At 41.7% G+C, this 15,411-nt stretch overlaps 1 protein-coding gene across 7 annotated transcripts in view; it reads left to right on the forward strand.

Annotated features, from left to right (window-relative positions):
• Positions 1–15,411, forward strand: part of COL19A1 (collagen type XIX alpha 1 chain) — a 368,607-nt gene that overhangs the window by 96,545 nt on the left and 256,651 nt on the right. For all 7 annotated transcript variants that reach the window (XM_089777104.1, XM_089777106.1, XM_089777105.1 and 4 more), the window contains exon 10: positions 1,686–1,739. In XM_089777104.1, the coding sequence (XP_089633230.1) occupies positions 1,686–1,739 (54 nt within the window). The remainder of the gene's footprint in view (positions 1–1,685; positions 1,740–15,411) is intronic.

The raw sequence follows: 15,411 nt of genomic DNA on the forward strand, positions 1-15,411 counted from the left end.
CTGTTATACAGTAAACTTCCGATAATCTGGCACCTTTAGGACCCAGGGGGTGCCGGATTATCAGATATGCTGGACTATCGGAAGGGGGGGCTATGAAGGGTCTGGGGTGGGGCGCATGCCACCCCAGACCTCTCATAGCCCCCCCCTCCGATAGTCCGGCTCTGCCCCAGGTGTAATTCAGCCGCTGCTGGTCAGTTTCAGCAGCGGCTGAATCAGGGACAGCTGGGGTGCTGCTGGGTTGGTCCCCGCAGCACCCCAGGTGCTCTGCCCCCGGCTTCCCCGATTCAGCCGCTGGTCAATTTTAGCAGTTCCGGGTTCCTGATGGTGCCGGACCATCAGGAGTGCCGGACCATCAGATGCCGGACCAATGGAGTTTTACTGTACATTGCAATAGCATCACTGAAGTCAGTGAGGTTATGCCAATTTACAGCAGCTGCAGATTTGTCCTATACAGCTTTTAGCAACCCCTTCGCCCCCCCCCCCCCGATTTTATACTTGTTTTTACGTATTAGGAATAGATTTACCCTAAAATGACTTGTTAGCATGAGGTGTGGATATTCCAGTTTAGTGAGAACTTTTGTCCCTGATCATTAGCATCTTAAAAATAAAGAAATACTAACTGCACATATGAGCTGTTAGCTGTAGAAATATTAGCTGCATGTAACTATATGTAGATACTGAACTAACTTCTGCAGTGAATGGGGATTTTGTTTTAAGACAGTAGGATTTTGGCCCCTATATTTTTGAAACATCCTATAATATGACAAAATTGATTGAAACACACTTTTTTCTCCGATGTATCCTAGTGAGTGGAGTACTAGATACTCATATTTGTGTGTATATATATAATCTTGCCATAGAAAGACAAATCTTGCCTTCACACATCTGCAATGTAGAAGAACACAAATCCCACCTTTTTTGTTATCATGCAAGCCACCAGAAGTGACCACCAAGAGGCATACCTTTAATACGATAGTGAGTAGTCCCACTAATATCAATGAGACTGATTAGGTTGGTCAAATTAAGCATGTGTATAAGTCAGAGATGCGGAACCTCAGGCACAGGGGCTGGATGCGGTCCCTGGTTTGACTGAATCTGGCCCCTGAGGCTTATGGTCCCCTAGCCTTGGGAAGCCCACAGTGGCACTCCAGCCTCCTGTGGCCCCACTGCAGGGCTGGAGCACCCAAAATCTACTAATATGGCTCTCTTCAGGCTGTAGTGTGCAATGGGAATATGGGGAGTGCCTTTCTCCTTCTCAAGTCAGTGGCCACGTCAGTGAGGGAGTGAGGGAGTGGCTTTTTTCCCCCTTCTCACTTGTGTGTGTGGCCCCCAACTGATTTTTCCATAGGTTAGCAGCCCCCAACCCAAAAAAGGTTCCCCACCTTTGCTATAAGTGCATACTGGGTTGTGGCTTTAATTTTAAATGGCTTTTCTTTTCTCTTTTTCATTAACTGAGGCATTTTAATGTTATGCCAGCAGGTTTTTTCACCAAAGTTTACATAGCTCATATTTTCACTAATCAAATGTTCTCACAATGAGAACACCATTTTATGATATCTTTTTAAATTGTGAAAGAAAACACAACTATATACATGGAAATAATAATCTATTAATAACATGTTGCCTTGGTGGCAAGCCACTTTTAAAAATGTTCAAAATCTTTAAATATGCAATTTATTTTTTAGGGTGAAGAGGGAGTTAAAGGAGAAGATGGTGCTTCCGGGCTTCCTGGAGAAAAGGTATGTTTGTACACATAATTGCATAGAAGATATTAAAACAACGTATCAGTGAAATAAGTTAGTTACCACATTTCAGCAATTATTTTTAAATTATTAACTGGGAATATTTGATAAAACCTGGGAGGCTTTCTACTCTCAACATATAAATGTACTCTCATTCTGGCATCTTTAAAATGAATATCAGCAGTTAAAAATATCATATTTAAATATGTTCGACTCTCCGAAGTAGTGGTGGCGTCTGTTGAGTATGGTTATGTAGAATAATTGTATTGGTTAAATTGGTCTAATTCAGTTTTGAGGTGGCACAATATTATGAATGGAATTGATCGTCAGGTTCAAATGAGGTTAATTTCAATTACTAATTTAAAAGATTATTTATGCATTTTAATAGGACAGTAAGAATTAAGAATATACTAAGGAAGTGCTATAATATAAATAAATCTCAGTGACTTTTTCCATAGTAACATGAATGTGAAATGGAATAAACATTTTATACTATTAATATTAGACTGAGAAGTGTAGGTATGTCTACACTGGGAAGGTTTAGCAACAAAAATATGATTGACATGCAAAAGTTACCAAAAGTGAAAACCAGTCAAACTAATTTTTCTGCTTCCCATTGTTGATATTTCATGGCCACATTGCTAGCACCCTGTTGACAGAGCAGAGCAATGTGGGTAAGCATCCCACAGTGCAGTGTTGTGGGAAGGCCGAGCTGATCCCTGCACTTGGGATTCCTTCGTAGTTCTGTGAGCTCACTGTACTAAGGAATGTCAAAGTAACATAGCAGTCTTTCCAGTCCTCCCACTGCAGCAGCAGCAGCAGCAGCCTGCCTGCTGCTGTGTTCCTAGCGCAGGGCAGATCAGAAGCATTCCAATGATTTGTTCTTTGTTCCCCAAGTGGAGCAGCTCACTCAGCTGTCAGTTACTTCCCAGAGCTTTGAAAGGGGATGGGCGCATGCCTACAGGGCAGCAGAGATCACAACACTGAGCACAGTCTTCAGGGCAGGCATTGTGGGATACTGGCAGAAGCCAGTTCTCTCAATAAAACAAACAGCAGAGTCCACACTAGTTCTTTTTCCACAATAAAGGGAGGAGAAAAGACAAAAGTTGCTCCCAAGGTTAGAAGTTTCTGTTACCAAAACTTGGTGTTTTTCCTGAGAAAAGTTGATTCTAGTGTAAACTCTCTCACTGTTTTGTCACCAAAAGGCAGTTTTTGGTGACAAAATATGCCAGTTTAGACAAGCCCTGAGTAATTTCTCTAGAAATCTGACAATTCAATTTCAGTTGTCATCTGAGAAATTTCCCATACAGTTTATTGTAATAATATTTTTTTAAAATAAAGTAAATTGTACCTATTTCTCTGTATTCATCAGCCTGAAATTTTAAAATGAGAAGCTCTGTTCATCAGAAGTAAACCATGAAATACAATTGAAAATTAAGTTTAATTACAGTTTGAATTTTGGAACCTCCTATTGAAAGTTACATTTTAAAATAGAACAATATAATAGGGGACTGGATAACTCTGAGGTTTGTATTTAGAGTAAAGAGCTTCCTCCTTTACGTTGTCAATTTAATTCCAGCACTGTTTGGAAGTGACTGAGGCTATGTGTATGCTGGTAACTAAACGACAAAACATTTATAGTTCAGAGGTGTTAAAATGACAAAACTTCAAAAGACAAAAGCTGTGCTGACAACAAGTGTTGTCGTGAGCACCCCTTTGTCGGCATGCACACTCCCATGCTGACAAATCTAATGCCATTTGTTGGAGGTGGAAGTATTTTGTCAGCAAAAGAGTTGACAAACAGTGATTACCCTGCCTAGTTTTTAGCAGAACATCTGTAGTGATATAGCCATGTCATTAAAAGCTGTGTAATATAGACAAAGCCTGAGTGTTGCTACTGTAATAGCAATACGGTACAGTAGTGCTGCTATGGTTAAAGTTGCATTAACACCTCTGTTTAAAGGTTGATCTTTACACAAAATCTTCTAAACTCAACATGCTTAGTCAGTTTTCTCTAAAATTCGGTGTTCCTCAATCATTTGAGCAAGGTCTAGAGAGCAGGCTATTTTTGTCACGTTAGTCAAAATGGTCTCAATTGTTCAATTTTTATCCAACGTAGTGCATGGCACTGATTAAATCTTTGGGGGTTCCAAAGTTTGAACAGTGTTTGAGAAGATATTTGCTGCTTTACCTGCAGAGATGTGTCGTCTCGGAGGATTTCAGTGTGCACGTACCTATAAAGAAATTAACTGTCAGAGGTTTTCTGAGCAGCCACTTGCTATATGTAAATTACTAAAAATATGTGTATTAGGAAGTCAGTAATGGCACTCTAAAATGGAAATATTGTACTTGGCTCTTTTTCTCACTTTACTTTTGTCTTTAGAAGTGCAGGTTTCCCCAAAATGATATGACTATGTAAATTTATGCAATTTAGTTTCTTTTGGGATGGGGGTTGGAATTATAAAAAACATCTTGCATTAGAATAAGCTCTGTTTAAGTCCCATAATAAAACACCTCCTGTTGTTTCCATAGTAATAACAAAGGTGAAAACTCCAAGAAATTTGCCTAAATTATCAGAAGTTGTTCCTTCCCTAACATGCATTCTGTGAGGGTATGTCTGTACTACATGGAAGATCAACACTGACATAGTCGAATTTTGGGATTTGGTTTAGCGGGTGTAGTATAGATCCACTAGATCAAACTCAAAGGGCACTCCCATCAGTGCTGGTACACCGGCTCCTCACAAGGAGTAAGGGAAGCCCATAGGAGCATTTGCTCCCATCAGGCTCCCATTGTGTGGATGGCACAGAAATGTGATGTAAGGTATGTCGACTCCAGCTAGAGTTGGAGCTTTACGTAGCTGGAATTGCATATCTTACTTCGACCTTCCCATATCATACAGACTAGGCCTAATTGCAGTTACTATTCTATCTTTGGTATCCGAGGTTAATGCTGATCGTTTGTTTAGTCTTCTCTCTGTTTATTGTAGCTTTACTGTCTCCCCAAATCCCAAAGCTGCTGTCTGTTTATACTTACTTATCTAACATCGGTAATATCAGAATTTCCAGCTTTCCTAAGCATTGTATTCCTTTTTCATTTTAGAAAAATAAGAGCTGAATTCTCAGAATATCGGTACATCTACACTAGCCCCCTAGATCGATCTAGGGAGGCTAATGAGGGCGACCAGAATTGCAAATCAAGCCCGGGATTTAAATATCCCGCACTTGATTTGCATGTTCTTTGCCGGTCGCCATTTTAGAAATTGACTAGTCCAAAGTAACTGCCTGCATCTATATGCGGCAGTGAAACGGGATTCCAGAATAAAGCCCCTACATCGAATTAGGTGGTAAACCTCATTCCCCAAGGAATACCACAGTTACTTCGGGCTAGTCAATTTCTAAAACGGCAACTGGCCGGGAACATGCAAATCAAAAGCAGGATATTAAAATCCCGGACTTGATTTGCAATTCCGGTCGCCCTCCTTAGCCTCCCTAGATCGATCTAGGGGGCTAGTGTAGACATACCCTATGAAATTAAAAGTAAACTAATATTAAATTAGAAACTGCTAGAATAAACTTGTCAATAACTGCTTTTTAAAAATTAACAACACACCTTTACAGGGCATAAATTATCTGAATAATGAGTCACTGTGATGCTTTGGGGGGATTTATCCAGGCAAGTAAAGTGTTGTGTCATCTCCTGCTCTGTATCAGAGGGGTAGCCGTGTTTGTCTGAATCTGCAAGAACAATGAGAAGTCCTGTGGCACCTTATAGACTAATAAATCTGTTAGTCTATAAGGTGCCACAAGACTTCTCTTTGTTCTTACCTCCTGCCCTGTAACCTTGAGTAGTTCTGTGCTGGGCATCTTAGAACCCTGACACCAGAAGCTTACTTACAGCTCAGTGATTTCACCCTGGTTTCCATCAGCCCGACTGCTCCTCCTGCAGTGACACCAAAAGCTTTCCAATCTCCCCAAAACCATCTTTTCTGCAGTGCTTAGCCCCTCACAAAGCCTTATCAAAGATATTGCTTCTTTAAAGAGACAGTACCTTTTAGTTTGGATGAGGAGTTCACTATTCACTGTAATATACTGCATAGGGATAGTTGTGTGATAAAACAAGATTAAGTTAATTAACAAAGAACTTCTACTTAACTGGTACAAAGTAAAAAGAATTGGGATAGAAATGTTTACTAAGAAACAAAATATGTTTCTAAGAGTAAACCTTAACATAATAAACTTTTGCTCACAGTAGTGCCATGGGACTATTCGTTGTTTTAAAGTTACAGACTAACATGACTACTGCTCTGAGACTTTTTTCTCATCAGTTTTTCTTCTAGTATGGCTGCCTGACCCTTAGTCAGGATACAACACAGAGCCTATAGCCTGTGGCTTTGTAGGGATCCTTCAGCTAAGGAGACAAAATGGATTTTTCTCTCTGCTTTATATCTGTAAAGTTTCTTTTCCTCCCACCATTGTGATAGTTAATTGATCATGTCCCCCGCAAGTTAGTCTCATGTCTTTCTTTACCTTTTATGTAAATGTGCTTCTGTTGTTTTTTCTCTTTTTGCTCAATGTGCATAGGGGGCACATTCAAGCAGGCAGGACCACATTCCTTTGACTGGGGCAAGGTGTATTAAGCTCTAGCTGCTAAAATCACTTTAAGAGCATATTTCCAGCACATATCTATAATTTGTCATATCTCTCCTGTACAAGCACCACACAATAAGATTAATGACTAATGTGTTACCAGTTCACATGAAACCTTTCATGACATCTGTTAAATATATTTCATGACAACAGTGAGCTGGTCAGGTCAGCTGAGACTCACTACTAGATACCAGGGAGTTCCTTGCCTACTGGACAGGTATGCTCTTTGGGTCACAGATAACCTGAGTGGATTAGTAAAAGCAATTGCAGAAAATGTTTGCAAAAACTATTATTGACTATGTATTTTACATCTCACATGATGTTTGCTAATCCCTGAGGGGATGTTTACACTAGCCCCCTAGTTTGAACTAGGGAGGCTAATGTAGGCATTCGAAGTTGCAAATCAAGCCCGGGATTTAAATATCCTGTGCTTGATTTGCATCTTCCCGGCCGGTCGCCATTTTTTAAATTTACAAGTCCGGACTAACTGCCCGTGTCTACATGTGGCAGAGACCCAGTAGTTCGAAATAAAGCCCTAGTTCGAACTACCTGTTATTCCTCCTGGAATGAGGTTTAACAGGTAGTTCGATTTAGGGGCTTTAATTCGAACTACCTGGTCCCTGCCACGGGCAGTTAGTCTGGACTTGTAAATTTAAAAAATGGTGACCGGCCGGGAAGATGCAAATCAAGCGTGGGATATTTAAATCCCGTGCTTGATTACAACTTTGAATGCCTACTTTAGCCTCCCTAGTTCGAACTTGGGGGCTAGTGTAGATATACCCTTAGTTGACAGTAGCAAACCTACAGCACCCAAGAACTGCCTGACACTCCAAGTCAATGTTTGTAGTAAATTATTTCAGGCTGGTGTAACAGATACAATGACTACTACTAGACTATTTGCTTTTTTACCCCTCCTACTCTCCTTTAGTAAAAATTTGGCAATAATAGCTTCTCTTTCTATGACTTTTATTTCATGATAATGTGTGCATGCTCCTTATACTACCTTTTGGAATTACTGAATTGTTGGTTGCTGTTAATTTGCAATAGCTGACTTTCAAATGGCTGCAAGGGATCAGGCTTATTTTTATGCTAATAGATTTAAGCTATGTGATGGACTGAGAGCCTAAAATATTAAATATTTCAGTGCCTTTTCAAAAAGGGGAGGTCTGAGTGATATTAGCTCTCTAAAACCAGTAAATATGCATTACTCAGCACTTTTGATTCAGCAAGATGGATTTACTCAGGCAGTGTGTTATTGATATAAATAATTTAGCAAGCTTAAAAGAAGAACTATATGCTTCTATGAACAAAAACCATTCACCATTTTGCTACATAGACTTATATCAGAGGTCAGATAGGAAGAGAAAGGAGCAGTGCATACTTTTTATAATCTCCATTCACAGCTCAAGTATCACCGCCACCCCAACATAGGAGACACCACTGTTCTTGGGAGACTGCAGTTTTCAGTGTTAGGATTGTTCCTCTTTTATGAATTTGTGATTATGTTTACAGATCCCCACATTAAGGCTAAAGAGTACTTCTAACAGTAGTGGGCTAAGAAGACATGGCCACTCAAAAGTTGCCTGATGTGCTTGCCATCGAGAACCTATTTAAATGGGAGCTCTGGTAGTCAGTCTATGTGGGAGAATGAAGGAGAGATTTGTTGTAAGAAGATAGTCAGTCAGTGGCTGCTGAAGCAGAACTCCCTCCAGAGAGAGAACTGGGATTATGAGTAAACTTGCTTGGATACCACGGACCTGGCCCTGCCCACTTTCTCCCAACTTTCATATCCAGGGAAATACCTGGACTCAGAGAGTGAGCTGGGAAAAGGCTGGGGCCATGCTCCAAACTGAAGGGACAACAGAGAAGGCAGGAAGCAGCTGGGGGAAGGCTTATCTGGAGTAGCAGCCAGAAGGACTGAGCCACTTCTTGCTTCTCTCTCCTTGTGCCTTGGGTCAGGACCCAGTGGAGAGTAATGGCCTTGGTTTCCCTACCCTTCCTTCCTCCACCCGCACTCTGATGCCTGAGGTATCCTGAAAGATGTCAAGGGAAGGAACAAAACTGTGCTGTGACCTCTAGGCCACCTGGACTGCTCAGAAGAGCCACCCTAAGACTTGAAAAGACTGTTTGGCCCAACATGACCACTGGGCCTGCTGGCTTTTGAGTCTGTCACAGCATGCTCTTCATGACCATTTTGAGCCATGGTAGAACATATTTTGAAACAGACTTTCTTACTGATAGCCCAACAGTGAATACAAGTAACTGTGGACAGTCTTCAGATTGAAAGGCAGTGGAACTTGGATGTATGATGTGAATTTGAAATTGGAAGGCAGTTTGTATGAAAGTGATCATAAAATGACAGAATTCATAATTCTAAGCAATGGCAGGAGGACAAATAACTGAAGTATATAGACACAAAATTATCTTACCTTAGCTAGTCATAAAGAGCAATAAGAAAACATTCTACAAATACATTAAATACAAGAGGAAGATCAGGGTTTAGATAGGCCTATTATTCGGGAAACAAACAGAAAATGTGGCAATGGCAGAAATGCTAAATTAATTCCGTTTTCCAGTTTTCAGCAAAAAAAAATTCATAGCTATTGGACATCTAATATAGTTAATGCCAATGAAAATGAGATAGGATTAGAAACTAAAATAGGAGAAGGAGAGTTAGATTTCATCAGGCCCTGGCGACTTTGACATACCTCCTAGAATACTTAAAGAACTGATGGAGGAGTTATATGAGCCATTAGCGATTATCTTCGAGAACTCATGGAGGACAGGAGAGATTCCAGAAGATTGAAAAAAGACAAATAGAGTGCCAATATATAAAAAGGGGACTGAGGAGAGTCAGGGAAATTAGACTGTCCACCTTAACTTCAGTATCTGAAAGGGTAATGGAGCATATAATTAGGGAATCAATTTGCAAACATTCAGAAGATAATAACTATAGGTGATAAGTACCAGAATGGATTTGTTAAGAACAAATTGTGTCAAACCAAGTTAATAGCTTTCTTTGACAAAGTAACAAGCCTTGTGGATGAGAGGAAGCAGTAAATATGGTATTTCTTGACTTTAGTAAGGCTTTTGATACTGTCTCACGTGACTTTCTCATAAACAAACTGGTGAAATACAACCTAGAGGCAGCTACTATAGGAAGGCCGCATAATTAGTTGGAGAACCATTCACAGAGAGTACAGATTGAACCTCTCTAGTCTGGCAATATCTGTGGTCCGGCATGATTTTAATTAGCCGGATGTCCACTTATCATGGGTGTGGCCAAGTTTTCCACAGTTTCATAAAATTTGTTTACAGCCACCAGTCCTGTCTCTCAGTGTTCTCTGCTATTATTTAGCTCTAATTTATTCCTAAATGTCTTCTAAGAGCCTAGTAAGCAGTGGAAGTGTTGATAATGCTGCCAGACAATATTGACCCTTCCGTGGTCAGCAAATTCTCTGATTTGGCACTGGTCAGGTTCTGATGGGTGAGAGTGTTTTGACCTGTAAATATCAGTGGTTCACAGTCAAGTTGGAAGGACATATCAAGTTCTCAGTCCAGTTCTCTTCAATACCTTCATCAATAATTTAGATCAAGAGTTCTCAAACTGTGGGTGAGGACCTTAAAGTGGGTTGCTACAAACCCATTTTAATGGAGTTGCCAAGGTTGGTGTTTGCTCTGAGCCCTAAGAAGTCTGAAACCAAAGACCAAGCGTTACTGCCTAGGGCTGAAGCCCAAGACCTACCACCAGGGCTAAGGTTATATGCCCCTGGCCCAGGGCAGAAACCCTTGGTCTTCAGCTTTGGTCTCCCTATCTGAGAACGCAGGGTTCTGATAGCAGGGCTCAGGCAGACACAGTTTTTGGTTCCCCTCTTGGCGCTGTGTAGTAATTATTGTCAGAAGAGGGTCACAGTGCAATGAAGTTTGAGAACTATGGATTTAGATAATGGCATGGAGAGTACACTTACAGAGTTTGTGGACATTATCAGGCCGGGAAGGCTTACAGGTGCTTTAGAGGGTAGGATTAAAATTCAAAGTAATTTGGACAAATTGGAGAAATGGTCAGAAGTAACTAGTTTGTCAAACTAGTTTTTCAGACCATTTCTCCAGTTTGTCCAAATAAGGACAATTTTATTCCCCAATTTGTCAATAAGGACAGTTGCAAAGTACTCCACTTAGGAAGGCACAATCAGTTGCACAAAACAAAATGGGAAGTGACTGCCTAGAAAGACGTACTATGGAAAAGGCCTGAGCATCATAGTGGATCATAAGCTGAATGTATCGACACCAGCTGAATGTATTGTTGCACCAAAAACAAACCAACAAAAACCACATAATTTCTGGGATGTGTTAGCAGGAGTGTTGTAAGCAAGACAGGGCTGTGTCTACATTGGCACCCCTTTCCGGAAAAGGGATGCTAATGAGACCAGTTGGAATTGCAAATTCCATGGGGGATTTAAATATCCCCTGCGTCATTTGTATTTACATGGCTACCGTGTTTTTCTGGCTCGGGGATATGCCGGAGAAAAGCGCCAGTCTAGACGCGATTTTCCGGAAAATAAGCCCTTTCCCGGAGGATCCTTTATTCCTACTTGAACGTAGGAATAAGGGATCCTCCGGAAAAGGGCTTATTTTCCAGAAAATCGCGTCTAGACTGGCGCTTTTCTCCGGCAAAACCCCGAGCTGGAAAAAAGCGGCAGCCATGTAAATGCAAATGCCGCGGGGGATATTTAAATCCCCCGCGGATTTGCAATTCCGAAGTGTCTCATTAGCATCCCTTTTCCAGAAAGGGATGCCAATGTAGACACAGCCAAGAGGTAATTCTGCTGTATTCCATTACTGCATGCTGTTAGGCTTCAGCTATAACATTATGTCCAGTTCAGGAAAGATGTGGACAAATTGGAGAAATCCTGAGAATATCAGCAATGATTAGAATAACATGACCTGTAAGGGACAATTGGAAAAAAAATGGCCTTGTTTAGTCTGGAGAAGGGAAGACTGAGAGAAGACATAACCGTTTTCTTGTATATAAAAGGTTGTTACAGGGGCGAGGGAGAAAAATTGTTCTCTTTAACCCCTGAGATAGGACAAGAAGCAATGGTCTTAAATTGCACCATGAACAGTTTACTTTGGACATTAGGAAAGAAGTTCCTAACTGTCAGTGTGTATAAGAAATTGAATAAATTACCAAGGGAGGTTGTGGAATCTCCATCATTAGAGATTTTAGAGAACAGGTTAGACAAACATCTGCCACAGATAGTCTAGATAATACTTAATACTGCCTTGAATTCAGGGGACTAGATTAGATGACCTCTCAAGGTCTCTTCCTGTCCTACAGTTCTGGTTTTTGCTTTTTATATTGAATTCTCTCTCCTTTACAGAAATGGGAATTTTTGTCAGTGCAATCTTCAGTTCTCTCAAGTCCAAGCATACTATCATTCCTCTTCATTCTTTGTAGACTCTGAAGCATTATCCTGGTTGTTGTATCAACATTAATTTTTGTCACATTTACAGATGTGTCAAGGTTCCATTTCTATTTTACTAAAATATTTATCTGGTGTTGCTCAGGTACTTCAGGACAGGGGGCTGGATGTGAGGAGGGTGCAGGTGTTGGAGCAGAGGGCATGATGTTCAGGGCAAAGGTGGGGATGCAGGAGTGAGGGCAAGGGGTATGGAGGTATGTGGGGGTTCAGAACAGGGAGTGGTAACAACCAGCAGGTGCTCCCTGGGGCTGGTCCAGGGTAGTGGGGGCTGTATCGCCTACTTGCTGGCTGCTCCCTGGGTCTGGCCTGGAGCACTGGGAGCCACACTGGCCAGCCAGCAACTGCTTCCAGGGCCAGGCCAGGGTAGCAGAGGTTGTGCTGCTCAACCAGCAGCTGCTCCACAGGTCTGGGGTTCTTGCTATCTCGCTGTGATCATCAGGAATACAACCATCCCTGCTTTCACACTCCTCCCTTTCCGTTTGATGAGAAACAGTCACATTCCACATACATCCTATTGTCCTGGCACATCCAAGTCTTGACCTTGCTTAAATTATGATAAGAGAAATCTGTATGCCAAATTTGGTGATCCTAGCTATTATTGTTTAGGAAGAGTTCATAGAATCATAAAATCATAGAGCTGGAAGAGACCTCAGAAGGTCATCAAGTCCAGCCTCCTGCCCAAGGCAGGACCAATCCCAACTAAATCAACCCAGCCAGGGCTATATCAACCCGAGACTTAAAAATCTCTAGGGATGGAAATTCCACCACCTCCCTAGGTAACCCATTCCAGTACTTCACCACCCTTCTAGTGAAATAGTTTTTCCTGATATCCAACCTACACATCCCTCTCTGTAACTTGAGACCATGGCTCCTTGTTCTGCCATCCATCACTACTGTTAATAGCATTTCTCCTCTTTAGAACCTCCCTTCAGGAAGTTGAAGGCTGCTATCAAATCCCCCCTTACTCTTCCCTTCTGCAGACTAAACAAACCCAAATCCCTCAATCTCTCCTTATAGGTCATGCGCTCCAGTCCCCTAATCATTTTGGTTGCCTTCCGCTGGACCCTCTCCAATGCGTCCACATCCTTTCTGTAGTGGAGTTCTTGAACAAATGCACAGATGGACATACAGACAGATATACAGATGCACAAACTTTCAAATATATAGTAGATAAAGGTTAGAACATGGTTAACAGGTGGTTTAATAGTTAATCAATATTTATAGAGGCTTCAGGGGTAGCCGAGTTAGTCTGTACAGGATAAACTTAAAAAACAACAAATGGTCTGGTAGCTCTTTATAGACTTACAAAACATGTAGCTGGTATCATGAGCTTTTGTGGGCACAGCCCATCTGAAGAAGTAGGCCGTGCCCACGAAAGCTCATGATACCATCTACATGTTTTGTTAATATTTATAGAGTCCAGCAGCTGAATAGGCTATTGATAACCATTTATAATGTTATAAATATCTATGAATTATTTATTAATCCTTTGAAAAAATGTGTAAATGAAATCTTAATATGAAGTGTGACTGTGACAGTATCTTATAGGGCTTGTTTGTTTCCTCCTGGAAACAAGAGCGCCCTGACACTGCTGTGCTCAAGGAGAACCTTCTCAAACAGGGCTATTGATCAGACTCAGTCTTCCAGGGTAGGTCTGTACTGCAATAAAACACACAAGCTGGCTCAGTTAAATGGCTTGGGATTTGTGGCTATAAAATTACAGTATAGATCTTTGTCTTGGGCTGGAGCCCATGTGGTGATCGCAGTAGTGGGAGGTCCCCAAAGGCTGGGCTGTAACCCAGGCCAAAATATCTACACTGCAATTTTAAGGACCCATAGCTCGAGCCCATCAAGCCAGTGTCAGCTGACACAGGTCAGCCAGGGGTGTTTCATTGCAGGATAAACATAGTCTCAGAGACCTAGAAGAGTGAGGAGGAGACTCTGACTAATCAGAGACTAACAACCCAGTTAAGGTGGTTTGTCTGCTTCTTCTTAAGGGTATATAAGGTAAAACTGGGACACGGGAGAAACTCTTCAGTGCTAAATTAGAACTCCAGGGCCAGGTCAAGGCCTTGCCCTCAAGCATTGAACTAAGTGGTTACCTTTGTTTAAAGATGCAGACAGCCAAATTCTGAGGGGGGGAGGGGGCGGGTTTATCCTTAGTTAACTGTTTAGAGACTGTTGCTTAGATAATGGCCTGAGCTGCTCGGTTCTGAGCAGGTGGCCATGAGTTTTGGCTTAAGGCAGGGAGTACCTGCAGCACCACCTTTAACTCCATAGGGGAGGAAGGCTATGCAGTATCTTCATCTGTGACTCTGAGTTTAAATTCATTAGGGACACTTTGTAATTTGTTCCAATAGATTATATCTTCATTACTAGGTCAGATATTTAGAGCCAATATTTAATGAACTATATCACCAGAAACTATTCAGTTAATGTGTGACAGAGTCAGCTCTTGAGGTCTTGAAGCTCTTGCAACAATCATATATGTTGTTAACTATAGTGTGGAAAACCTATCCAACATAGACCCTGTCAGGCTGTCTGAAGTAGCTCACAGCTGTGAGTGTCAATCTCAGGGCAGCCTGTTAAAAGCAGGGCCAACACCCTATGCTGGTGGAATGTTCTCTAATTAGATCTCAGTAACAAATGTGAACTTGTAGATCTCTCTGACAGTCTTACCATAGAGTCACAGACATTCCACTTGGGCTTGCCAGTCTACATTACTACTTAAGCTGGACTTAATATAATGATGCATCACTATGCCAAAAATCACAAAACACTGAGGTTGCACCAAGTCACTTACCCCAGATCATTTTGTACCTTAGATCTGACACCAAAGACAATGTCTTTAGCCAGTCTTTTAATAAACTAACTACAAGCTTATTAACTAAGAAAAAAGAAATGAATGGTTTTAAGGATGTTAAATATTAACTAATTGACTAATTGAATAGTCAAAGCATTTCGATGCATTTCAATAGGGTAATTCTGCCTTTGAAGTGTAGCAACAGCCTAGATGAAAGCACCGCGTGGAGCACAGGATCAGTTGGGGACTCCAGCTGATCCTGAGCTCTACGCGGTGCTGCCACTTTGAAACTCCGAGTGCAGCTTGACACTGGGCCCCCTGCATCATTTCAAAGCAGCAGTGCTTCATGGAGTCCTGGGTCAACATGGAAGTCCCCAGCTGATCCTGGGCTCCATGCAGTGCTGCCGCTTGGAAATGCTGTGTGCAGCTTGGGGACATACCAGCTAGGCCCGGACTGCACACAGCATTTCAAACAGCAGTACTGCATGGAGCCTGGGTTCTGGCCATAGGTTTTACATGGTGTTGCTGCTTTGAAGTACCCCTTCCTCTCCTTCCCCCCCCCCCCCGCCTCTTTCTGATAAAGGCAGCACGGGATGGGGGAGTGACTAGTCAACTAGCATGTCGACTATCCAATAAGCATTTGCTTATCGGATAGCCGACTAGTCCTTCACATCCCTAAATTGTTTTCAGGTTAAAGCAAGAAAGCATGTATGCAGAAATTAATTTTAATTCGT

Source organism: Pelodiscus sinensis, chromosome 3 (assembly GCF_052426305.1).
Source record: "Pelodiscus sinensis isolate ZL-2025 chromosome 3, ASM5242630v1, whole genome shotgun sequence".
Taxonomy (NCBI): domain Eukaryota; kingdom Metazoa; phylum Chordata; order Testudines; family Trionychidae; genus Pelodiscus; species Pelodiscus sinensis.